This window comes from Aquila chrysaetos, chromosome 3 (assembly GCF_900496995.4).
Source record: "Aquila chrysaetos chrysaetos chromosome 3, bAquChr1.4, whole genome shotgun sequence".
NCBI lineage: Eukaryota > Metazoa > Chordata > Aves > Accipitriformes > Accipitridae > Aquila > Aquila chrysaetos.
In genome coordinates, this window is record NC_044006.1 from 20,377,084 (window position 1) to 20,403,857 (window position 26,774).

At 41.6% G+C, this 26,774-nt stretch overlaps 1 protein-coding gene across 1 annotated transcript in view; it reads left to right on the forward strand.

Moving 5' to 3' along the window:
• The window catches only part of EPDR1 (ependymin related 1), a 33,629-nt gene extending 13,796 nt beyond the window's left edge, over positions 1 to 19,833 (forward strand). The window contains exons 2-3 of the mRNA XM_030010581.1: positions 14,577 to 14,785; positions 17,682 to 19,833. Of these exons, the coding sequence (XP_029866441.1) occupies positions 14,577 to 14,785; positions 17,682 to 17,872 (400 nt within the window). The 3' untranslated portion in view covers positions 17,873 to 19,833. The remainder of the gene's footprint in view (positions 1 to 14,576; positions 14,786 to 17,681) is intronic.
• The last annotated feature ends 6,941 nt before the right edge of the window (positions 19,834 to 26,774 follow it).

Here is a 26,774-nt window from a genome sequence, read left to right on the forward strand (position 1 = left end):
GATGGGGACCCGGAGTAGCACAGCAGCACGTCTCTGGTCAGAGAACCTTCTGCCCAAAGTTTGGCATCGCTAATAAGCAGTTTGCTGGGGGAGGTGGACCATATTGTCACAACCAGCGTGTTATAAAATAACTGTTGCTTGCTGCCCTGTAAAGCTGTAAGGATAGGGAGGGTTTCCAGGGTGACAAAAGTGGTATATCACACAGGTCTCCTCTTAGGACTTGCTCAAGGCCCAGATGCTTTTTGTAAGAAGAGGTGAGCAGCAACTGAATCACTGTCTTGGCCAGACTGAGTTTCCTCTGCAATTTTTGCTTCTTACCAGCTCCCTCTGTCAGAAATCGCTTTCCTGTTCCCTGAATGAGCCCAACTACAGGGTTAACGCAATACAGAGAACCTGGGAGAGCGAGTACCCCAAGAGATACAGCAGACCAGAAAACAAATGGATAAATGAAAATGCTGCAAAGATTTCTCACAAGCTAATTCATTTTTCTGAGTTTCCATATTCTCAGAGCTGTAGGATTTTTGTCAAGTTAGCTGTAGCAAATGACTACATAAACAAGGCCCCAAAGAGGGGGTTTTATGACAAAAAGAGGTTTCAAATAATTTAAGGGTTTGTAGTTAAGGATGTAAAGATATTAATTACTTTGCCTAAAAACAAAGCCCAGAACATTGTGGAGAAGAGAACAAGAAATATCACAAGAGCCAGAATATTCACAAGTCAGCTTAAACTTGTGGAAATACATTTTGGGGAGTTGAGAGTGCATAAAACATGTCATGTTTGCCTTCCAGCATCTCCTCAGATTGCCCATTTGAGATAAGTTGATAGCTGTGTTAGGTTTTAAACATTTTTCAGCTTCTTTTTTCTTCTAAATGGAACAGCTAATAAACACCTGATGTAACATCTGTAAAAATCAGTGAAATTTTTCTGGCTGATTTCACAGGGCTTCGGGTCAGGTTAATGTGTAATTTTGGAGAAGAAGTTATACAGCCAGATTTATCTCTAATTACATAGCTGGTAGATGGAAATTGTAAACAGTGGCAGTTACATGAGGATCCGCTGTTATGATGTGGAAAGAACAATTGTCTCTTGACAGCCAGGGGAAACATGAGAGATGGGAGGGAAAATCTGATGGGCAGAAAAGTGATTTCTGCTGATGCACTTCTCTGGGGAGAGAATTCAGGAGTTTCTTCTGCAGAAAAGAAGTGTCTAGTAATGTTGGGCACCTCAATTTTGCAATGGTTACACTGACACACTGAATTTAGAAAATACTGAATACCGTCCCTCTGAAAATTTGTCCTTTTCAAGAATCTTCATGTTGAACATCCAAAATAGGAAGCTGTTCAAAATCACTGGTCAGTTTTGAAAATTTTGCCCATTAAATGTATAAAATATCACAAATGGAAACAGCAAAAAACTACAATATGCGAATATGAGATACTGTGTAAATTTTAGATAAAGTCATTTGTACTTTAAAAACAAGCGTTATTTTCATATTTGTTATGGCTATAGGAATGGCAAAGGAAAATAATTTTGGAATGTACAAAAGTTCAGAATTCATATTAATCAAGAAAAGCTCCAAGAAAACTGTGGCTCCCTGGCAATGTATGTATGACACTGGGCTCTGTGTTCAGGAAAACAGCCCTAAATTAGGTAGGCATACCTGTTTGCTAAAGACTTCAGTTTGTATTTGTGTCAGATGCTAAATGGTAAAGCTATTTCTGTCATGTTTTAAGCAGCATGGGTAGTCTAAACATGTTCAATAGGTCTAGTGACCTTTTCCTGAGTAATGGAAAACTTTCAGCTGTGCCAGTACAGTATATTTATACCAATATTATTTACAGGTCTTGCCCTCCTTGCTACTGCTTCTTAGAACTGTCCTTGAATGAAAAATAAATGTGTCAGGTTTTTAATACAATTAAAAGGGCTATAAACATTCTTAAAAATAGAAATGTATTCTTAGCCATGCTTACTTTAGCTGATTGCTATGTCTTCAGCAACTGTTGTTTCTGTGATGGACTAACAGATAATCTGTGAAATGGTTCTGCATCAAATACACCGATGTGTATCCTAAAGCAAGTACTCAATAATTTTAAGAGAAAGGTTTTGAAATTCTTATTCATCTATTAATTATTTATGTATTTGCAGTCCAGCTGATTTTTAAGAACATACTGAGGTCTGCCAGTTTCTTGTGATGCATCACGTATATTGCTTATGGAGGATTCCTGAAAGCAGTGTACGCGTGGTGACTGCTGAAAGTCCCCCACAAAAGGCAGAGAAGTTGTGGGTTACTGGAGGGTTGTAATAGCAAAAAGCACAATAACTCTACAGAGGACCAAAAAAACCCCAGTTTTGTGAAGAGCAATTTTAACAGATAGTTTGACCTTTTAATTATTCCCTTTGGATGCTGAGCATGTATCATTTGAATCCTGTCTCCCCAGTCCTGATTTTAGACAGTATTTGTCTTTAACTCATTCAGGCACTGAAAACAATGTCATGGTGTAATTAGGGTTAAGTGTAAAAGCAAACAGAGCTGAGGATCATCAGTGTGCAGGAGATGGCACCATCCCTCAAATCCCCACGCTCCCCGTGTGAAATAAGATGGAGGCTGAGCCTCCACTGAGGCTCCTCAGAGAGGATGCACAGGTGCCACCATTGCTTTTGGGAGGTCTCAGAAAGCGATCCCCAAGGGTTGTTCAGCACCTTTGGGCAGGTAGCAGTGTCAAGGATCCAAGTCATAGAATTGATAATGTCAGGACTAATTGATTAAGCTTGTCTGTTGCCAGAAGAGATGAGCAGCCATTGATATTCTCTAATCACCTATGTGTAAGGCTGGGAAGGTCTCCAGGTTGCCATATAACCTGTTCTTCCATCCTGGAGAAGCAAAGCTTTATTTGGGATGTCTCTGACCCCTGGTTTTGTTACCAGTACTTGTAAAAGCTGGAATGTAAGAAGGCACACAGAGACATTTTCGGAGTGTCTCATAAGTAAACCCTCCTTGCTTAAAGTGATGCCATTTTCTTCCAGTGATATCTTCAGGTAACATGGACAAAAACTGGTATTCTTTCTTAGCTTTTTATATACTGGACAGCTTATCATGTGTCCTACCTCAGTCTTCCTTTTGTAGACTAAACATGCTGTTTCTTCATAGGTCTTGTTTCTTAAACATCACACCATTCTTGCTGTTCTCTGGACTATATCCCATCTGTTTATCTGTTCCCTTAAGTGTGGCATCCAAAACCAGGAACAGCATTACCACTCTGACCTCATCAGGGCTAAGCAGAACAGAATAAATGACCTCCCTAATTGACCCAGAACTGTAAGCTTGCCTTTCTAAATCATTACTGTGTACTGTACCACATGTGTTCAAAATGCCATTTGCTTTATAACCATGGAGCAATTAATGTCTGTCCCTAATGATATGTTTTCTCTTACACAGACATTCCCTTCTTTCCTGTAATTCTTTTATTTTGCACACTTTCAGTCAGCTCCACCTGGACTTTTAACACATCAATGCTTTGTATTTGAATCCAGTCACTAATTTATGCACTCAGCAAACAATACTACTTTTGATTGATAGCTGCTGAAGGAAGAAGAAAAAGACCTGCACAAAGACTTCTGGATGAAATGAATAAATTATTTTTACCTTGGAGGTGGGGAAGGAGAACAAAGTGCAGTGCCAGGACTTCAGGTTGCATTTATTTCCAGTGAAGTGAAGCTCCATCTTTCACAAAGTTTATTTAAAAATAAGCTATACTCAGATCTTTGGATAAAGATGTTAGAACGTTAAAGTGTACTTAGCTTTCAAACTGTGTTGTCTGATTATCCTAGCTGGCCCGACTTCCAAAATCCCTTGAAAACAGACCTAGTATTTTTTATTTTTTACATTGGACAGATATCTGAACGACCTGAATCATCCCTCTTAAGGAAATCGTTGCAGATGGAAGGTGGAAATCATTACATCTTGGGGCAGTAATCTGGTACAAGCACATATCCTCACAAATTTTTCCAGGGAATATTCCATTGTGAAAGAAAAGTTTGCTCTATCAGAACAGGGACCTACTCCCTATCTGTTCCAAAGGGCAATCTGTTCCTCAGACTTCTTTGTGATTACTTTTTATACAGGAATGCATACTGAAAAACAACTAACTGGCCAAGTATATGCGTGACAGGATTTACAATCTCAATGAAGAGCAATGTAGTACCTGTTCATGGTATCTGAAGATCCTTCTCTGTTTATACACAGAAGTTAAGATGTGTAAGAAGCTGCAGTGCCCAGTCCTATCTGAAAAAATGGTGTTTATTTTTTATTATTCTTTTATTCCTAAGTAAGCATCTGGAAAAGGGAGATTGTTTAAGTTTAGTTATTTGTGATTAGGGATCTCATTCTGCTATGCCTTTCTGATGTGTAAAATAGATATTACCATATTGGGCCAGAGCTAAGATCCAATTTAATATCCTGTCTCTGAGCCTGATTCAGAGAAAGGTGTGAAAACCCTGGATAAACCTGACAATTAGAATCATAGAATCAGAGAATCATTTAGGTCAGAAAAGACCTTTAAGATCAAGTCCAACTGTTAACGTAGTACTGCCAAGTCCACCAATAAACCATGTCCCTAAGCACCACATCTACATGTCTTTTAAATACCTCCAGGGACGGTGACTCAACCACTTCCTTGGGCAGCCCATTCCAATGAGGTTGTAGCGAGGTGGGGGTCAGTCTCTTCTCCCAGGTAACAAGTAACAGGATGAGAGGAAATGGCCTCAAGTTGTGGTAGGGGAGGTTTAGATTGGATATTAGGAAAAATTTCATTACTGAAGGGGTTGTCAGGCATTGGAACAGGCTGCCCAGGGAAGTGGTTGAGTCACCGTCCCTGGAGGTATTCAAAAAGCGCATAGACAAGACACTTCAGGACATAGTTTAGCGGGCATGGGTGACAGTTGGACTCGATGATCTTAAAGGACTTTTCCAACCTTAATGATTCTATGACTGTATGATTCCTTTGTCCTTCAGGACTGCCTCCCAAGGGACCCTGTCAACCAGGTTCCTAAACAGGCCAAATTCTGCCCTCCAGTGTCCAAGGTAGCTGTTCTGCTGACCCCTCTCCTTACTTCTCCAAGAATCGAAAACTCTTTCATTTTGTGATCACTATGCCCAAGACGGCCTCCAACCATCACATCACCCACAAGTCATTCTCTATTTGCAAACAACAGATCCAGCGGGACTCCTTCCCTAGTTGGCTCCTTCACCAGCTGTGTTAGGAAGTTATCTTCCACACACTCCAGGAACCTCCTAGACTGTTTCCTCTCTGATGTATTGTATTTCCAGCAAACATCTGGTAAGTTGAAGTCCCCCATGAGAACAAGGGCTAGCGATTGTGAGACTTCTCCCAGCTGCTTATAGAATATTCCATCTGCCTCTTCATCCTGGCTGGGTGGTCTATAACAGACTCCCACCATGATATCTGCCTTGTTGGCCTTCCCCTTGATTCTTACCCATAAAAACTCAACCCCATCATCACTATCATCAAGCTCTCAACAATCAAAACACTCCCTTACATACAGGGCTACCCCACTGCCTCTCCTTCCTTGTCTATCTCTTCTGAAGAGTTTATACCTATCCACTGCAGCACTCCAGTTGTGCGAGTCATCCCACCATGTTTCTGTGACGGCAAGTATATCATAGTTTTCCTGCTGCACAATGGCTTCCAGCTCCTCCTGTGTGTTGCTCATGCTGCATGCATTGGTGTAGATGCACTTTAGTTGGGCTATTGATCCCACCAGCTTTTTGGGGGGAGAAGCCCTAATTCCTATGTGACCATTCTGAGGTGCTTTGATGGTTTCCAACACATCAATAACCCGTGCGTCTTTGCTGCCGCATGGATCTCCATCCCCTACCTCCACTGAGATGGCAGAGCAAAGGACCTTGCTGGCACACTGTCCCTCAAACATTAGTGTGCCAACCCCAGGCATATCTCTAGCAAGCCTGGTTTTCTTCCTTTCCCCCTTCACATCTAGTCTAAAGCTCTTTCAGTAAGCCCTGCTAACTCCTGTGCAAAGATCCTTTCCCCACTTTGAGACAGGTGTACCCCAACTGTTGCCAGCACACCTGGTGCCATGTAAACCAACCCATGATCAAAAAAACCCAAATTCTGCTGGTGACACCAGGCTCGGAGCCAGGTATTGATCTGCTGGCTCTTCCTGTTTCTTCCCTCATCATTCCCTGCAACTGGAAAGCTAGAGGAGAACACTACCTGTGCTCCTGATCCCTTAACCAGTCATCCCAAAGCCCCGAAGTCTCTCTTGATTGCCCTCGGACTTCTTGTTGCGACTTCATCACTGCCTACCTGAAAAATCAATAATGGATAATAATCTGAGGGCTGTATCAGGGTAGGAAGCTTTCTCTTCACATCTTTAACCTGGGCCCCAGGGAGGCATCAGACTTCCCAAAAAGTGGGTCCGGTCTGCATATGGGGCCTTCTGGTCCCTTCAGAAAGGAGTCTTCTATGACAATGACCCATTTTTTTCTTTATGGAAGCAGTTTTGACACAGGGCGTAGGCCGACTTAACCTCAGCAACACCTCCAAGCTGGATGAGCCATCATCCTCGTCATTGTTCGGTTCCACTTGCAGAGCCTCGTACCTATTATGCCAGGGCAGCTGGGAAGGTGGGCAGTCTCAGAGGAGACGTGCTTGCTGCTCCAGGCAGGAACTTGTCACCATTGTCCCCTATCCCTTGAGTCACCGCGTTCAGCCAGGCAGAGAGAGGATAGGGAATCCTCCGTATTGCACGTCCTGCCTGCCTGTCATGCCTGTCCCAGGGAAGGTAGGGTGCGATTCTGGTAGTGTCTCTCTCTCTCTTGCACTCCCTGATACTCCTCAACCCACTTGGCTCCTCCCCAAGCCCTGTCACTAAGCGGAGGAGTTCCTCTCCCCGGGCACGCCTCCCACGGTGTGCTCACTGCTGTCGTCCCATCCCGGCGTGAGAGTGGGGCACAGCCTGCAGCCCGGCACTGGGGTGGCGGCACCTTCCCACTGGAGCTCGCTCTGGGCAGCTGCGTCACTCGTGGTGGGTGCAGAGCTTACAGAGGCCATGGCCTTCTGCCAGGTGGGTACTGTTGCTCCCTGGTCGAGCTGGCAGAGCTTCGGCACCCCTCCTGCGCGCCAACTGCCGTGCCATGCCCTGGTCGCTAGTACTGCCTAAGGGCTTCTTTTAGACGTGGCAGGGGGCATGGCCAACATTGCTCCTGGCCTGGCCCAGGTCCTGTCAGCCGCTGTCGGGAGAGCTGTGGGCTTCCGGTGGCTCTCTAGCAATAAAATGTTTCGTTTTTTTTTTCTTTTTGGAGATACTCTCAATCACTGTAACCATTATTTTTCTGGCGCTCTCTACATGTTAAATTTCTGCTTCCTTTTTCTTACTTTTTCCAAGCTCATAGAGTGCCTTAATATAATTGCGTGCTCAAAAGAGCATTTCTGTGTCTCAGTTTTGAGCATCCATTCTTTCTATTGAGTTATTTACTTCCCTTCTGTAGATAGCACAGAGGATGAGGAATACAATAAATAAATCATAATGTACCTCTGTCATTTCCCTCCTTATTCTTCTGTCCTTCCTAAGGTCTTTAGTATACATTGAGAGGCGAGTTCTGGACTTCCTTATTCTTTTTGGTCTCCTCTAAGCCCTGCTGTGATTTTCCAGTAACCTTTATTATTATTAACCTGCTCAGGGCAGCAAGGCCTCACTCTACTAGACTTTTTTACAAACCCAGAACAGGAAAATAATGTCTGACCTCAAGTATAATTTGGTATCATGTGGTTCTACTAGCGTATACCATATTCCCTTGGAGGTGATTCCATTGATTCCAATGATTCCATTGATTCATTGGAAAGCATTATGGTATTCTGTCCACATCTTCCATTCCTTTCCTTTTGAGCTATTCTGTTGTCTGCCGAGGGCTCCAATTCACAAATATACCATTACTTATGGAAACACACTGATGCTGTCTATTAAGGACAGCACATCTTTTAGCCTCTTGCAAAACACAACTCCCTTAAACACAATGCTTTATTGTTTTCCTGAATTTCAACTTCAATTAGAATGCGTTGTTCTCAGGGGTGCAACTTGGTGGATCAGACTGATTATTATGGAGCGTCAAAAAGTGAAAAAGAGACAGCAAGGGAAACGGCTTTCTTGCTGATGAATTTGATTTTCCTTAGTATTTGCCAAAGTAGCTAATCTAATTCAAGGAAAAACAATTAAAACAATATGACATTGCATAATTTTTTTATTGAGTTTCATAATTAAAGTCACATCCTTTAGCTGGTGTAGCTTTGACTTTCCAGCTTTTGATTCCTATATTTAAAGGTTTTCTTTCTACATGAACTTCATAATTAACGGGACTTAAGCTGCCTAATTCTCTCTGCTTTGAAAACTGGTAGTGCTGTCAAAGTTCCTCATATACTGTGCTAATTAGATACTTGATGCAGGGAGCTTGGTCGCCTTGAAAATAAAAAAAGGCCTTTACAATCTGTGAGTGATTTAAGTCAGAGTAAAAAATACTGCTTTCACACAATATCAGATTACATTTACTGTCACGTATTTGCACAATACTGTATTTGTACAATATACCATAGTCCAGCATCACTGCCAAACATGTGAGATCAAATATGGTAAATTACTGTTGTTGTTGAGGTCTGATACACCAGAAGAAAAACACAAGTCTGAAATTACCGAAAACTTCATGGGAAAGAGGAAAGGAGTTCCCAGAAATATACTGAAAAACGAACGCTTCTCAGTTTTGCAATGAGCTCACCAGGGCTTTCCAAAAGCAGATGAATGTTCTTGACCTGATGAGTGTTTATCAACTGTCTGCGTGTCTTCTTGGCAGCTTTGCTCCCTTGAAAACATTCTTAATCTGAAGAGCTGAGAAGATGAGGTTTTGTAGTCATCCTTCTAGTAAAGGTTCCCATTCTCCCAGTACATCTTTCTTCAATAGCAAAGAAATAAAAAAATGGTGGTATTGTTGTGGACTATGTTATCAAGAGGATACAAGATAACTCAAGAATTACTTATTTGGATGTATCTGTCCATGCACACTCGAACAGAGAATTTGTTTGGGATATTTTTAGTGAAATTTCTTCTAGTTAGAAGCATTTCTAACTTCTTTCACAGTGTTTAAAAATGCCTTTTTACAAACAGAACTGGTAAAGAATTAAGTAATACCACAAAGGCAGACAGATGCTTCAAGCTTTCAGTTAATCTCAAAAGGTAAAGCAAAATTAGCTTTGGAATAATTGCAGTGACCTCAACTTGATATCTTAAATAGCAAATACTGATCCCTGCTGTGTAATGCAATTGCTCTAATACGAATCATACATAAAATTTTGCTTTCATTTTTCAATTGCTTTATAATACTTACTAAGTAATATAAATAAGTCCTGGCTAATGCGAGTGGGAGTTTTAAGGATACAATAGCTGCAGCTGGGAAAACTGAATCAACAGGTTAAAGCCCTGGATGCATGACACCTCATATGCCTTTGCAGGAAAGGAAAGTCTGTTTTACAAGAACCATTGTTTCATTGTTTTCTGGGGTAGGAACTGTCGTTTTGTTCTTTATTAATACAATGCCTCGCCCAACTGGTTCTTGATCCCTGATTAGTGTCTCTTCAGTGCTACACCAATAAATAACAAGAATGGCATTTTAAGGCTCCGGTACTGTAAGTTACTTGTCCAAAGCCACAGAGTGAAATGATGCAGAGCCCAATTTAGCACACAAGGAATTTCTTTTACCCAGTCTCAGCCTCAGACCATTATTTTGCTTCTCTCTAGCAAATGACCTTGTCTGATGTGCCTTGATACATCACGTGGCTCTTGGCATGCCACTGGCAGCACCTCTGCTCCTCTGACTCACTGCAAAGGCAATTGGACAGCAAGCAGCTCCTTCCTTCTAGGTTTGACAATCACGAGGAAGCCTTCAGAAGTGCAGAAGGGAGTCATGCGGACGTGTTAGGTGACGGGCAGGCTCGCATGCTTCAGGACTGACAGCTGGGAAGGACCTCAGCACAGGGCAGTTTTTGGCAGGACTCAGTGCAGACTGAGTACCTGAAACAGAGCTGGTAGTATGGTCTTGAGTCTAATGACTTTTTTTTCTGACAAATATTAAAAAATAATTCATTGTTTAGACTTGCATTAATAACATGCAGAACAATAATCCATTCAAAAGACAAGTCATTAGGTAAGTTTATTGGTTTCAGTCATTTACAAGAGTCCAAGAGTCTGTCTGTATGTTTTCTGGGCTGCCTCCTGGGAGGCACCTCTAACTATGTCCCCAGATTTCAGGATGAATCTCAGAGGTAGGATGGTATTTGGATGCACAACCACTCCTCGCAGTGTGTCCTCAATGCAAGTGCTTCACCTCATGATTTTGTGGGCACGGTATTCTGCCCTTGCATTGAATTCAGTTGAGCTCTTACTCAGAAAAATACTTTGCTTAGCTCAGGAGAAGAGAGTACTGAATGCAGTGTGTATCCTACTTGTCTGACATGATTACTTCCAGCAAAGTCAATGGAATTATTTGCACAGGATATGGTCCAGTGTTAAGAAATTCTTTAAAGCATAGGAGTGAAAAACATGTGTCTGTCTTTATATGCTGGAATTTATCCATTTTCAGGCACAGACAAGGGGATTATTAAGGACCAAGAGAGAGTCCCGTTAAGGGCATAGGGTACAAAGGGTGTGAAGGATAGGACAGGGTAGGATGGAATAGGATAGGAAAGGAAGGGAAATAATCTCAGTCAGGCAAATAGAGTAACTTCTCCAAGTAACTTCTCCAAATCTGTTTGAAGGTGCCCAGTGAACAGGTTAGGGCTTTCTTGAAGTTGAAGTTTAAGGAATAAAATTATAATTAAAATAATATTAGAGGTGGGCACAGGCTGCAAATATGTTACTTTTTCTGAAAAAACAAACTAATTAAAAATCATTTCCTCTTCTGTTTCTTTGCCAAGACCTATCTTCAGGACTCTGTGCTTCCCCTGAAGCAGCCAATGAAATCTCAGGCACCTAAAACAAATAGAGGCAGTATACTTAGAACTTGGCTAGTAAAAAAAAAAAAAAAAAGAGGAAACTATTTTACAATATTTTGCTTTAAAATATGCTAGATTGTAATTTTTATATTCATGCACATTTTGTTATTAATTTTGGCTGGTAAATAGTTCTCTTTATAAAACAACTTAACCATTCACCTTTCATATGCATTTAAACTCAGATTCTGTGTAATCTTAGGTTTCTCTGCTTGCTATTTCCAGGACACACAGGAGCAATTCTCTTTAAAACTTGAATGTGAGGTACATCCAGGTTGAATAATGACAGTGTAAATCATGTTCACTGCTTACCCAGGGCTGCCATGCACAGTGAGTAGAGCTACACTCTCTGCAGTTCTCGTCTTGTGTGTGTGCCACCACAGCTGCTGCGTTCATCCCAGCAGCACATCAAATCGTACGACTCGTGTCTGTTCCACATATGTTCACTCTGCTTCTCCCAGAACCCAAAGTGTAGGTGGTGGAGCCTCTTGCTCTGCAGAATGGGTGCTAGAGAGATGCTTGGTGATGAGTTTGATTTGTTTGGATTTTTCTAATTCTTCTTTTCATTGTTGTTTCATAATGCACATCTTGCTGTCTGCATGGAAGATAGCAAAGTCAAGAAAGTAGGCTTTTTTGGGTTGCGGCCCTCCTTCTGCAAGTGTTCTGGCCATCTGTTGAAGTCACAGTGGCTATCCATGTGCTGGAAGTTAAATACATGCATTTGTCAGACTGAAGTTTGAACTACTGTTTCACTTGAGTAAAGGTGGCACATGTCCCTCAAACAATGATATTGTTTCACAGGTTACAAAATTTAGAACAAAAGATATTTATTCCATTAAATAATTTAGAAAGGAAAGGATAAGGAAAAAGAAAACGTGAAAAAAATTATTGTTAAAAATGCGAGTAAAATTCTGTGTGAAAAAAGTTTTAAGTAAGGATTTAAAATAAAAAAAGAAATGTAATTGTTTAAATTTTATTCCCAGTAGTTTGTAATGCTTCACTAACATATTGCTTTTTTGTTCTTTCACAGAATGAAATTATTGAATGAATTATTACTCAAATATCTCAAACATGTTGATAGACTCATCTGTAAGGCATTCCCCATCCCACTTTTATGGGAGCTACTGGGCAGCCAGCTGAACAGTAGTTGAGTCATTAGAGCCTGGCTGCAAACACATAAATAAGTGTATTTTAGTGTTGTTATGAGTATGTTGTCTGGACTGAACGTGATATAAAAGTTACGTATGTCCTTACGTGGTCAGAGGCTTGGGTTTACATAAGGTACCAGTTTATATATACTGAATTCTTCAGTAGCGTCTCACAACTGTGGAGACTTTGCCTTTGACTAAGAAAATGGCGGGTGAGTTTAGCTTGGTAGGAGTCATCACAGAAGCATGAATATTTTAAGATATGGGCAGGAGAACGATTTACCATGGGGAAGCTAATATGTAATCCTGCAGCTTCTCAGCCTCTCTGTGTGCGTCTTGTTAATGTGTGGGAAGTTCCTGGTGACTGACTCCCTCAGGGAACACGGGACAAGCTACCTCCCATGTTGTGCAAGGTCATGCGTGAGAGGTATGCCCCAGCTTACCTTGTGTCAGCCTGCTTGTCCCCTTTTATATTCTTCATCCCCATTCAGTTTGGCTAATGCCATTTAGCTTGCCTATGTTTCCACACATGCTGGATGATTGATCCTCTCAAGAATTGATGGGAATGTTGCTCAGATGCTTTTCAGCATGCTTAGACACTTCTCATAGTGCAACCTTTAAATGCCTCTGTGTCAGTGGTGGGTGAAGCATTCCTGTCTGATGCAATTGTATAGTGCAACAATTAAAACTGTAAATTGTTTTGTTCTCAGCCCTATTGTACGTAAACTTCACATCCTCCCCAAAAGAATGTGAGAACTGCAAAGAGAAACATGCAGGAGTTGGGAAATACCACAGAGAAGGTCCCCTCTTGCTTTTGTGCATCATCTCTAATTACATGGATTATGCACTGTTTTCCACCAGCTTCCCATCTTGCTGATGACACAGGATGAATACTGTTAGGGTCTAGCACCAGGTTTGTGAAGTGGAAGTCACCAATGTCCAAAGGACACCCAAGCCATTTTTTTTTTTTGCAGGAAATGGAGGCAGCATCATGAATGAAGCAAGGAAATACAGATGGAAAGAGGCACTATTACAGATAGGCAAGATGAAGGTGTTTGTGGTAATTAATACCATCCCTTCCTTTTCTCTAGAGTCACTGCATAACAGTAGACTGTAGCCAAATACTTGAGCTGAGATATTCACAGGAAGCCTCTAACAATGAGTGCACAGTTTTGGGGGGTTTAGAGAGTGGCTCCTGGCCCTCCTTTGCAAAAGGTGCAGCACACACATGAGGATGCTTTGAGTTGTACTTTGAACAACTCATCATCTGATTGATAATACTAAGTACCCTGGAGAAGTTAAGCTTCTGGTGTTTCTGGTTGTGTATTCAAAATCAGCTGATACTTCTGATAATTTTGATTTCAGTTTCTCTCTGTTTCTGTCCCCGGTTATAAGGCAAGGACCATACCACTTCCTTTTTATAGGTATGGAAGCAAAGTCACAGTGTTTGTGCTAGACCCAACTACTATAACTAGTAACTAGATGAACATGTCCATGAAAAGGTTTATCATCTCTCCTAAGAGCAGGGCTTGGTCACTTCATACTCTGTAGAAGATTGTTTTTAAATCCTTATTAACTATCCATTTTGTTGACCTCACCTTCTGGCCTCTCAAGCTCATTGATCTCCACACCTCTCCTTATCTCTGCCTTACTATTTTGCTCCTCCGCTTTCTCTTTTCACTACTTCTTGAGTCTGGTGCTTCCGGAGAGAAACTTTGCCATTAGGAGGGAGAGCCTCTCAGTTCTGCATTTGGGACCAGGTACTTCCCCCTTCACCAACATGTCCCACTAAGCTACATGGGTTGCCATGGAGGAGTATCTGTGAGGATGGCAGATGCTACATCTAACCAGCACAGAGAAAGGCTCTACCACATTCATGGGGAATCGAATCTATCCAGCCTATGCAAGCAGATTTTTTCAAAGGCTTATAATTTAGCCAAATCTGGGCAACTTTTAATAAAAACTTTTCCCCTGCCAAATTTCAAGTCCTTTCTCCAAAACATGGAGGCACTAGAGCTTTTTAATGAAACAGTTATTAAAAAACAAACCAAAACTAGGAATAACAACATGTTTTTCTCTTAGTTGTTCTCAGAAAAGTTGTTCTGTTGTTCTCAGAAATGGCTGAACCAGTTCAGCCTGATTTATTTATTTTGGAAAGAGTCAGCTGAGACAAATTTTCAGCATGGGAAATTTCAGCCCAACTGGTTAGCCTTTCTCAAAGTTTGGCAAAGTTTAATGCAAGTGAAAATGGTCTTATACTGAGAAGTCAAAGGCAAGCTTACTTATCAGCAATGCTTCTTGCTTAGTATAGAAAAAGACTATATATATATATAACTGCTTTTTTTTAATGTTTCAGATTCTTTGAGTATATATTGCTCTACAAAGATGCAGTGATGTTTCAGATTGAACAAGTTACAAAGCTTTGCTCGAAGATTGCTCTGACAGAGCCATGGGATCCATATGATATTCCTGCCAATTCAACTTATGAAGATCAGTACTACATTGGGGGACCTGGAGATGAAATTATGGTACAGGAATGGTCTGACAGAAAACCAGCCAGGAAATGTATGTGCATGCTTTTGTTTCATCTTAATAATAATCATTGTCTCTGCTACCCAGGGAAAAATAAAATTAGTCATGTTTCACCCCAGATTTCCATATTTCTATAAAGTTTTCTGGAAGAAATAATAAATATATCCTGAGCATAGCATATCATTTTATTATCAATGTATTTTATTAAGAAAATGTGTCATATCTCAGCAGGATCAAATATGTCCAAGGGACTTGATTGTGGTTTAGTTCATATCATACAGATTTTGGCATGGAACAGCATCATTTTGCATCTGAATCAAGCAGTCTGTATCCAAAATATATCTAGAGAAGAACTGGCAATATAATTAGGGGCACACTCAAACTAGAGGATGCATAATAAAAACAAAGCAGGTGTCACTGTGTGTCTACACACAACTATCAAATGTTATCACAGAATACATCCAATACATGGTTCTGCAGCAATGGACATCCTTAATATGCACCTAAGTTTTGTTATCCACTACACTAGTAAGAAACATCTGCTTGCAAGACTTAGTTCTGCACTTGGCAGCTGAACACCTGCATCATAAAAGAAAGTAGGCTGAATTTTCCAAGGTACAGTATGTTAGGTTTTGGATGCATAGCAATTTACTACCACATTGGCTTCAATTTCGTCTATGGTTTACTGATGACCCAGGCAACTATAAAAATAATTTTAAAACCCCCATGAAATTTATGGCACTATTCAGCTCATGCAATACTTATGGTTATAGACACCTAATATATAGGCTGGTTATGAACCTGAGCATTTAGCCAGAGGAAAATATTTCTTTCTTGAATAAAAGTAGAAACAATGAAGGAGAAAATGAAGGATAAGATGGTTAGACCTCTGTAACTAGGTCGATATACCTCTGGTATTCTACAAGACGCAAATTGCCACTTACTGCAAAAATTTTGTTTTTCAGATCCTATATTTTTGGAACTTTTATGGAACTTAATATCCAGATACATTCAGTTAATGATGTCTGATTTTTATCCTGTATCTCCAGTGCTTTTCTGTATGATCATTCATGAAAATAATGTCTTAAAGTTGTCTACCCATCCACCATCAGCTAATGTTGGCTTGAATTCTAGAAATTATATTTCTGTTAAAATTATAAAGGTTTCAGTGGAGATACAGGCTACCTTGGTAGCATCATATTTTACCTTAATTTTTTATTCAAAATTCTGATAGAAGACTTGTTGAGGAAAAGAAGCCTCCATTTCTGGATACTCAGAACCCAACTCATTGAGGTCAGAATGGTTTTGGTATATTAGGATGCCCTGGAGAGGTATGTTCAAATATTGCTCAGCTTGCCACCCTTTCTTTAGATACTGTATGTGTGTTTCATGTCACAGCTTATCTATTTCTGATAATGTGATTGTGGTACAGCATATGACACAATACTGGAAGGACAGAAAATAAGTATGTTTGCTGCCGAGTGGGAGAAAATAAACCTCCTTGGGGCTGGAAAAATTTGTTACAGGCATCCCTCAGAGGAACTGATTTATGATCACAGAAGGTAATTTTGTATTTTAACCTCATGAATTTCTGCTATCAAGAGATCTGAAATACATATAACAACTGGATGAAGTGGTGTACAATGGAAGGGGTAAAGAAAGATCACAGGAGAGGTGCATGGGGTTAGTAAAAGAGATTTAAAAGTGAAGGGTATTCAAAGGAAACCACCTCGATGCTACTGACTACAGAAATAGCATAGTGGTGAAAGTAGAGGAGATGGCAGAGGACAAGGGGGAAAGAGAGTGAGGGAACACCTCTGAGATAAGCATGTTGTGGAATTAAACCAAAGTTAAAAAAAGGGACAGACTTGCTACATCACATACGTGGAGGAGATCAGCATTGAGTGTAGTCTTGAAATAATTAATGAACCAGTAGAAAAGTTTGAGAGGAATAGGAATTAAAAAGATTAACATGATAATGATGATATGAGTAGATTACAGTAAACAGAAGGAATAAATTAAAAGAAGCAATGGAGGCACTGGAGTTGTATTTGGGAATGTTCCTTTTCTAATGAGACAAACCCTCTGTGCTTGAGAGAGTAAGATGGAAAAAGATGAAGCAAGGTCGTGTTTATTTGGATTAAAGATGTGATGAGTATCATCAGTGTAAGAATGACAGCTAAGATTATAAAGGACCAAAAGCCGTGGAAGCAAGATGCTGTGGCTGTCAGTTCTGGTGCAGAGGAGTCCCCAGCACAGCAGAGGGCAAGTGCTTCCTCGGGTAGGTGAGTGCAGAACTTCCTGTGCATGGGAAGGAATCGGATGACCCACATAGTTTGGGGGGGGGACGGACAACACGACTAAGTGTTTTAGAGTGTCAAAGGCTGTGTTGAGGGACAACATTGTGAAATGGACCACAGGTTTTCAGTAATCACACCTTTCAACTTGTCAAGGACAGAGTGTAAGGTAAAATGTCCCTGTGCTACCCAAGGTGATGGCACCAAAATTTGCCTTCTGGGAAAACACAACATTTCATTGCTTTACTGGTGAAGTGAGTAAGTGCTGACATGAAAGTGGCATGAGAGATGAGAGAAATCAGACTTGTGCAGAACACAACTAAGTTTGGGACTGAGCAGAAGTGACGGTCCTTCAGTAGAGGTATACTTGAAAGGTGGCATACCGATGCCATGACAGTATCATGATTTGAAATGTGCCTGACACCAACATGTTCAGGTTTAACATCATTGCAGTGTCCAAATTATACCAGTTTTGTGGCCTTTCTTGGTGTTGCCATGCATATGGACAGGACTATGGGCAGTTCAAGCCTGTAGGCTTTGCTTGAGAAATGGCCATTTTTTTGGCTGACATCATGGTGACACATTCATTCATTCTTGTTATCTAAAGTAGTCACATTTCTGCTTGGTTACAGTGGAATCCTGGGTCGGCGTTTACACAGTCAAAGACTGTTACCCAGTACAGGAAACCTACACGAAGAACTACAGTGTGACAACCTCCACTCGCTTTTTTGATCTACAGCTGGGCATTGCTGACCCCTCCGTGTTTACCCCACCCAGCACCTGCCAGACAGCCCAGATGAAGAAGATGAAAGATGAATGCTGATTATGGACACTGGCTGCCCCGGGCAAACAAATATTAGCCAAGAGGATGGTTATTAATAGCCAGCTGCTGACGTCTAACCTGATTTTTCAAGCTTATTGTTGCTCTTTGGGGAATTGTAAGTTTTCACTTGAAGGAGAGCATAAACATTTAACTGAGTAAAATAGGTAACACAGAAGATCTCTTTCATCACATTAATCTGTTCAGTGATGCACGTGAAATACTATATAGTTACCACTAAGATAGTATTTATAGATGCTATTTATTTAAGCTGTGGCTGACTTTCCTTTTGGAAAGGTTTCGTTATTTATTTTTTCAAGAAGACAAAGCATAAGAAGACTGCAATAATGGTAACATCTAGAAGGAAAAGCTAGATTTTGTTGTTGTTGTTACTTCTGGGGACTTCAGGGAAAGGGAAATATGTCCTGGGTAAGACCTCATCCCTAACTGAAAAATACCCTGTTTTAAAAAATGAACATCAAAAGTATGGAAATTCATTATCTTAGTTTTGGTTTGCTTTGTCTTTTTTTCTTTCTGCCCTTCAGGAAGCTGGTAGTCTAATGTTTGAGCTGATTTTTTTTCTTTCTGAAAAGAAACTGGAGCAGCTCTATTCATGTAATGCTAGCTAACATGCAAAAAATACTTTTCTGTTTCTTGGGAGAATGGCATGAAAGGAAGGGAAGGAGGGAGAGGTACACCCCCAAAAACTAAGCTAAAGTTTCTTGCATTTACTACACTTTTGGTGAAGTGTTCCAGTAGGGTGCAATGAGACATTTTTCAGTCATATTTTACTTTAGCACCCACTTTTCAAGGCAATACTAGTTTTGACCTATGCAAAGAGATTAAAAGGTACTGCACTCTAAACAGCTTTAATATTTTGTGACTGTTTTCAAAAGTCCTTACTCACAGAGTATGGAAACACCTTTATAATTCCAGGCAGAAGTGAAAAAAAAGCCGCTCTTAGCGCATAATTAGTAAAGGCTAAATCAGTGTTCACACAGTGCCTGGTGATCTGGATGGAATGAAAGATGGAGCTGTGTGACTAGTGTGGGGAGGTGGGAGGAGGAACGGGAAGGAGGAGAGTTTTTAGATGTCCTCTGTGCGGTGTGGCTGCAAGGCACTTCAATCTAAGCAGAAATGACAATCTTGCTTTATTTTGCACCCAATCCATTGATGCCTGCCTTATTTGCTGTTCCATCAGCATCTCAAACCTTATTATCTCCGCATCCTTTTCTGGTGGGCAGAGCAAAAGTTTCCTTAAGGGGAATAAATAACTAACCAAAAAAGCACAGGAAGCGCACATATTTTGCTTTAGAAAATTCAAACCAAATCTTCATGCACCTTCAGGCCCTCAGAAGTGTGGAATGGTGATGGGTGTTGCGCTTTTTCTAAATGAAATTAATTGGCCTATTCTGTAAGTCTAGGCATGCATTTTATTTATTATTTGCAAATATGTTTAAAGCCAGATTCTTGTCCTCTTACACATGTTGGGTAGTTACTTGCTCCAGAAATTATCTTGCTGAAAACAGTGCAACACTGGGAGGTTTGGTGTCTCTGGAGGAGATATGCTGGGCAGGCTTTTAGTGCTTTATATGCTCGTAGCTTTTTGTACGTAAGCAAGTGGTACAGTGGTTGTTTTGCTTTCACAGTTGTGGTCAGAATGGCATTTTACTTTGCCATGTGCCTAATGAAAGCATATACACATACCTGCTAAAATTTAGGTAGTTCATTAAAAATTTTCTCTCAGACATGACCATTTCACTGAAACATGCTAGTGGAAAGAAGGATTGGGTTTCCTTGAATTTAGAGTGCATTTAGTCTGTACTCGCCTTCTGTATTTTTTGTGACAACCTAAATGCTAACTGCATATTGTTCTCATTAGGGCAATGATTAACATGCATTTCTTAATATCTGTGTCTTGTTAGAATCTGGAAAATATAATAAATCTGGCTAGCAAACATGAAGCTGTGGTACTGTATCATTTGGGATGACTTTGTAGTGGTAGAGCAGATAGCTGAGTAATCAGGGTGTTTGTATTATGTTTTGCTGACAGTGATATCATTTCTAGCAATAACATTAAATGTTCCTTTAAATATGAATTTGCAAAAGTCTGGTACACAGAAGTGCTTTAAAAATGTTGCCATGACATACAGGACAATTTTATATGGCTAAATATGTACCTCTAAAACAATGCTGTTGTCTTCGTATTTATGCTCTGCAAATGTAGTAGAGTTGTCAAAGAGATGTCAAACAACAAATTTTTGGAATACATGTTTTAAATTAGCCATGAACCAAATATGAAGCACAAAATAGTTTTTGTTATCATGTACCACAAGAGACATTTTGTCTTTATGTGAAAATGCCAATGACTCAGTAAGAATGAGCATGAAAGGACTTTAAAGTAGCCACATAGTGTGCTGTCACAGTAAAGTAAAAATGGGATTCTGATATGTCTGATAGCCTGGGGAATTTGTTTATCACAGTTCCCTAGTGGAAAATTAATAATAAATTGCTATGGACATGAGTTACATTGTATTCTATTGGGTAACTGTGACAGAACCTGGGAGCTGGGATAGCCTGTGAGACAAAGCTGGTTTTGTGAGATTTCCAGTACTTCCTGGTTTCAGCTGGGACAAAAATAGTGCAAACATAGATCTGCCTGCCATATTTTTGTATTTCTGCTTGGAGGCTTCGCTGAAAGCAGGATGTGTAGAAACACAACATTGTTTTATTTAAAGTTAACCAAACATTCCTGAACCTCAAAACAGGTTTAGTTTGAGTTTGGGGAGGAGATCTGGGCATTTGGATCAGTTCCTATTTTAACAGTTTGCTTAACTCTAGTATTAGGGCCAGATTTTGCTGCCTCAAGCCATGCTGCACACCATGGAAGTGCTGCCATTTACCAGGGCATGCCAACTTTCATGAAGAATGTAGGAAGAAATATAATAATCCACAGTCAAAGTAAATTTTAGTCAAAAAATCTCTAAACAATACAATATTCTTATTTTGGGACACTGTAACAAAATTAGCGTGTTTTCCACCTTGAAGTTCATTTCATTCTAGTGCTCACACTTACACCTTGCATCTCTTTTCCCACCACTCTACACTTCACAATGTCAGTGGATAATGCCACTTCCAAAACAACATTTAGAACCCTCAATTGCATTTATTTCAGTAGGAGTTCAGCACCTAAATGCCTGATGGATCTGATCTGGACCTGACCTGTAATTTTGCCATCAGTCTTATCTCAAGTGCAAGACTGGTGCCAGCCATAACCAAATGTGAACAACATACACTGAACTATGCGTAAGTGAACCAACAGTGAGAGCAGCATTGGCTCAGGTGCAATCACCGGTGCCCCAAAATCCCAGTCGATGAGAGGTCTCAGCATGGCTCCTGCATCACATCCTGCATCTCCTGCATCCTTGGCCACAAACTGGTGCTGGAGGCAAGCTGCAAGACGTTCCCACATGACAGAAAGGCACGTCAGGTAATCATTAGCTAGTTGCCTGCTCCCTAGCCATGAGGAATAAAGATTTCAAAAGAGCACCCACACAAAAAGACAGAGGTCCCTGGCTGTAAAGATCCCAAGGTCTCCCTTAGCTACCTTTCCAGGAGGCTGCATGTATGGCATGGACTTGGGCACATACAGATTTAATCTTCACATCTGCACTTCAGCATAGGAACAAATGAAGCAAGCTTGGAAAGCTCTTTAAACACTTCTGAGCATTTGCTGCTTTGTAGGGGAGAGGGAGAAAATCTTATGATCCAATGAGTAGTCTCAGAAAACAGTGACGGCTACGTAGGATAAGAATGATGAGATACTGCTATGAAGCTGCTAGGGTAGATTTCCAAACATTACGTTGAGTGCATACTGGTTTAACATGCTCCAGAGTAAAGATCCATGTGGTTTGATATGGCTGTTTCAGCACAGAGCCTGAAACTGCGTACTGAATGAAATGATGCACATAGTTTCAGTATGATATTTTGTTTGAAGTAAGGACAAATAGCCCAGCAGTGCACATTTTGCAGGCATGAGTGAGTGACTGGTGGCCTTTCTGTTTAGCTACAGGAATATATGTGCCTTTCAAGGAGGGGTGCTGCCTGCTGCCTCTGAGTGGAGGCTGAGCGTGTTGAAGGACAGAATTACTCATTACCCCATCCATGGGAACCCACTTTCAGGTCCTTCCTTTCCCACTCTGCAAAGTGGGGCCAATAATTCTGTTTTCAACCTGCTCTTGTCTTCCTGATGGTGATAGCCCTGGGCCAACATCACCACCTCAGCCAGTGGGGCCCACAGAGTCTTGGAAGCATTGCTGAAATAGCCCAAATGTCACAGGGGGGTTCCCAGCCTCTGCCTTACAACGTGTAATGAAATTATGACTGTGTGTTATACATGTGGGCTTACCCTTTGCACCCCTGCATGCTCATGCAGTGCATGGGGTTGTCGCTTATGCGCTCAGCACCTGGCCATCACCAGTAACTGGGCTCAGCTCTGGCTTTGTTGACACCAGGCAAAGGGGCTCATGAGCAAAAGGAAAGGAAAGCCTGCTGGGCTTGCTCTGCTCCCTGCAGGGGTTTTCCCATGCTTGCCCAACACCAATAAACAGCTTTGACGTTCCTGAAACAGCAGCAGCTGATTTGCCAGCTCTGCATTACAGTCCGTGTCACGCTGAAGGAGATGGTTGGGTTTCACCCTCTGCACTAAAATTATCCTTCAGGTCCTGCCAGGGACCCAGTTTTGGTTTTGGTGGAGAAAGCATGGCTGCTCCCATCACCCCTGCCACTGCCGTCCTAGCCTGACTGGCAGAGGTTTGTGCCCATGCCACCTGTTCCCGGCTGCCAGTCTGTGACAGCCCCCCAGGCAGCCAGACAGTGCTCCCTAGCCTGTCCCCACTGTCCCCTCTCCATCCCCTACTCCCCAGAACAAGCAAGGGTCTAGCAGGGACTTTGCTGTCCCCACACAGGGCTGGCGGGTCTTCTCCACTTTCCTATGGGGCTTGCAAAAGTGTGGGAAAAGCCCTTCCTCTCTTCCCACTGCCGTGCCATTTTGAAATTCATTTTTGGTGTGGTTACTTCAGCTGGTTCCTTTCTTCCTTATATGACAGCTGCTTCTGTTAATTTGATAGGGCGATTTGTCATAGGGATGCTGAGTTTGGGTTTTTTTACCACCCTCTTGGTGCCAGGTAGCTGCCCTAGTTTATTGCTGCAATATCTGACATTCAGTGACTTGTATAGCGACAGACATTCTTGATGCTGGCAGCAGCTTGCACTGGTAAATGCACAGGGGCTGGAAATACTGAAAGTAATGATGAGTGACAGCAGAGATCCTGTTACTGGGTGGCCCAAGTGACTACCAAGTACCACAACAGTGTTAAACCTCTGGGGAGGTGGCTCTGGAGAGGCTGTAGACACTTCACCCGGAGAAATAACCCACACCTCTCCAAAGGAAAATCAGGAGCTGTGCTGGGCAGCCCACATTGCATTTGCTTTATTAAAGTAATATCTTGTACTAAATCCTGTATGCATGACCATGCATCATTCTTGAGCAGTTGCTTCACAGAGGGACAGAAAACCAGATGTTTTCTCCCAGCACCCTTCTACAGAAATGATGTAAAACTTAGTTATCGGCAGAAAATGTTGACTTCTGAATTAAAGAAATGGTACGTAGAAAGTTCCAAAGACTTGTAGTGAAACAAAAGCTATATCTCTAAAGCAATCTGTAGTTTTAAGCTAAAGTTTTTCAGCCTTAGAATTTCTATTTTAAAGTAAATAAATAATGCAGCTTGTCAGAAGGACTGAACTCTGAGTAACTATTCTCCACTGGCATTCAGCTTTGAAAGAAGCTGCTTCTGTTGTGGGCTTGAAGAGGGGCTCTTGCCTAAAGTTTGACACTTTTTCCAACCATACCAACCGAGCTAATGAAAGAGATTGCCTTTTCCTACAAACCTTGTCCTGTCAAACAGATGGGGTTTCTTCACTTGTCTGTACGCTTGGTACTCTGCAGATTTCCAAAGAAAGATGATGGTTTATGCCAGCACAGGATCTGTCCTGGACTTTTTTAGTCAGATGTTCTTGCTTGAACACAGAGCAGGCTAAGAGCAACAAGCAGTGTTCTTATCACGGGAGAAAGCTTACCCAAACCAATGGCATTTTTCCCTGTTGCTGGCCTACTGGGACATCCTACACTGGAAATCCCATTCACAGGATCTATAAGGTTCACGTTCCATGTAGGCAAGAATGGGAGAAAAACAGCAATGAAAGAGCAAGGTGAAAAAAGAAGTGAGAGGAGGCAAAATTAAAGTATGTCAACAGAGTGGCAGCCCAGAAACTAGTCAACAACACCCCCCAAAAAAGAGGAAAAAAAAAAAAAAAGAAAGGAAGAAGACAGAGAACCATCTTTGTCTGCCCCTTCTCAGCTTGTATTATGGATTTATGGAAAAAATATGGGGGACCAAATCCAAATTTAAAGGTTCCTAAACACCAGCATTTCTTTTCAGGCAATTCAAATCCCTGAAAGACCTGACCAGCCTGACAGAGTACCTGTGAGGTTTGCTCACACGGACAGTGCTCACTCAGTGCCCCATGGCCCCACGGAAAACAGTGCAGGGCTTTCAGGTGCCCTGCAGAGGGAAGGAGGCTTTGGGTGGGCCTCTGCCTCCTCCTTGGGAAGGAGGCTTTGTGTGGATTTGACCTTTCAGGCTCACTTCAGGGAAGTACCAAACATTTGCACCTCCCGCTGAAGTGGATAGATTGAGCACAAAATCTTCTCTAGCCAGTGGAAATCAACAGTCAGTGCTTATGACCCTGTTCTTTCCTTTCCAAGAAAAGTTTTCTTAACAGAGCTGCTGAATTTGGACATTGAAAGTGCCTAACGCCCTTCCATTTAATTTCCACCTTGTGCTAGCTCACACTGCCAGAATGATACTGCCCTTAGGATTATTTGTTCCAACAGTCTCACTCTTACAGATGTGGATGAAAAGGACAGATGGTCCCCTTGGGAAACATTAGGGGAAATAATCAGAGGGAGAAGACCAGAACGAAGCAAGGCAGGACATGTTCCCATGCACCTGCTGCCTTTCCCATCACACTGGCCGCCCGAACTGGACTTGCAAAACGGGCAATCACAAAACTAAGCCACAGGAAGCAAAGCTCTATTGCACTTCAAAGATTGGGGCTAATATTGTCTGTATTAGAGCAGCACTCACATGATGTCAGATAGGTTGCTCGCTAATGAAATCTCCCTCTCTGGAGGATCTTTTTTAAGAGCAGAAGGAAATGTTGAATATTGCCTCCACGGTGAGTCGCATCCCAGCCAGCCAAAAGCACCAGGCAAGGGTAGCCAAGCACAATACATCTTTAAAGCTTTCTCCTTTATTTCTACATGGCTGTCAAAGGGCTTCAGAGGAGGAAGACATATGTGGCATGTGTTTGGTCAGGTGTCTCAAGCACTACAATGAACTTTGGGCCACCTGAACCCAAGGGTGCCAGCAGAATCATTGCACTCAAGTGCTGTAAACAGCACTTGCTTTGTACTGAAAACCCTCACACTGCAGTGCCCTGCTGTGTAACAGCAGTTCATAAGAAAACATTTGGGATGAGATATAAACCCCAGATCTGGCCATCAGTGGCCATAGCTAAAAAAGAAAAGCCAAGGAATTGTATAAAGAAAGAAGACAGCCAAGTAACACCTGCACTTCCAAAAAAATTTCCGTCTACATTGGCTAAAAGACATGACCTTTTTTTTTGATGTGGCAGTCAGTGCAATTATCTAGGAAATTGTTACTTCCAGTCTGGATTGTTGCTAGATACAGCACAGTATGGGAATGTAATTAGTACAGCTAGAGCTAATTGTTTCAGGATGTTTTAGTTCAGCATTCATTTGCCTTGTGGGGCCCTTTGCAAAGAGAAAAGCACGGTCTTCAAACGCTCTGGGTACCAGTTTGTTTTCAAGTGTAATTCAAAGCAAAGGTTTTAGCTTATAAATTCCATATAGTCTGAAATCCTTCCTACTGACAGACTGTCTTTTGCCTCAAAGCCCTCTGGACAGGGGGCACTCCTGATAAGGGAATTCATCTCTAGCCTCACTCTGCCTGCTGATCCATCAGATCCACATTTGGACACATGCAAGGGCCTGTCTTGTCACGCTGAGCTTGAATCAAAATATTGAGATTCTGTAACTGAATAGAGATAACCTGGCAGCTTTCTGTGCTCATTGCACCCACTTTGCAAATGAATTAACAACCAAGTGTGCGCCAGAAGATTGTTTTCCATAGTTTCTTTCATTAATTAAAAGAAAAAAGTAAAAGAAGTCCCTTTGTACCTGAATAACATAATCAGTAATTTCATCACACCGACATTCTCAGGTGGTTTCAGGTGGGCATAGAAAAAGCAAAATCTTCAGTCCTTCATTACAGCTATCTTACAGGTGCGCAGGGATTCTTAGAGGCAGTTGTCTTTTAGTGTCAGACAGCCACCTGGCCAGCCAACTCCTTATCCATCTCAGCTTTACCAGCAACAACCTTCCCCTTCACCGAATGCCTGCAGAATTAATTTTCAAAATCATCAGCAACCTTTACTCATGCTCCTGGAGAGTAAAGCGTATCCCCACAGACAGCAGTGCCACTAACTGCATCACGTTGACCCACCAGCCTTTCACCTCTTCTAGCTTTCCCAGTGTCTCATCTGATTGGGCACTTTCTCCAGCCAAACTTCCACAATGGAAGCTCAGTTAATGTCTGCTGTGGATATTCTCTTCCCTAGGAGGCAGACATCCATTTTGAAAGTGACTGGACTGACACCACCAGCTTCCCATTCAGAGCCCACCCACACAACCCGTCCATTACTCAGCTGGTCAGTGGAGGGCTGGATCTGATAAAGAACAAAAAACAACGCAAGACTTCTT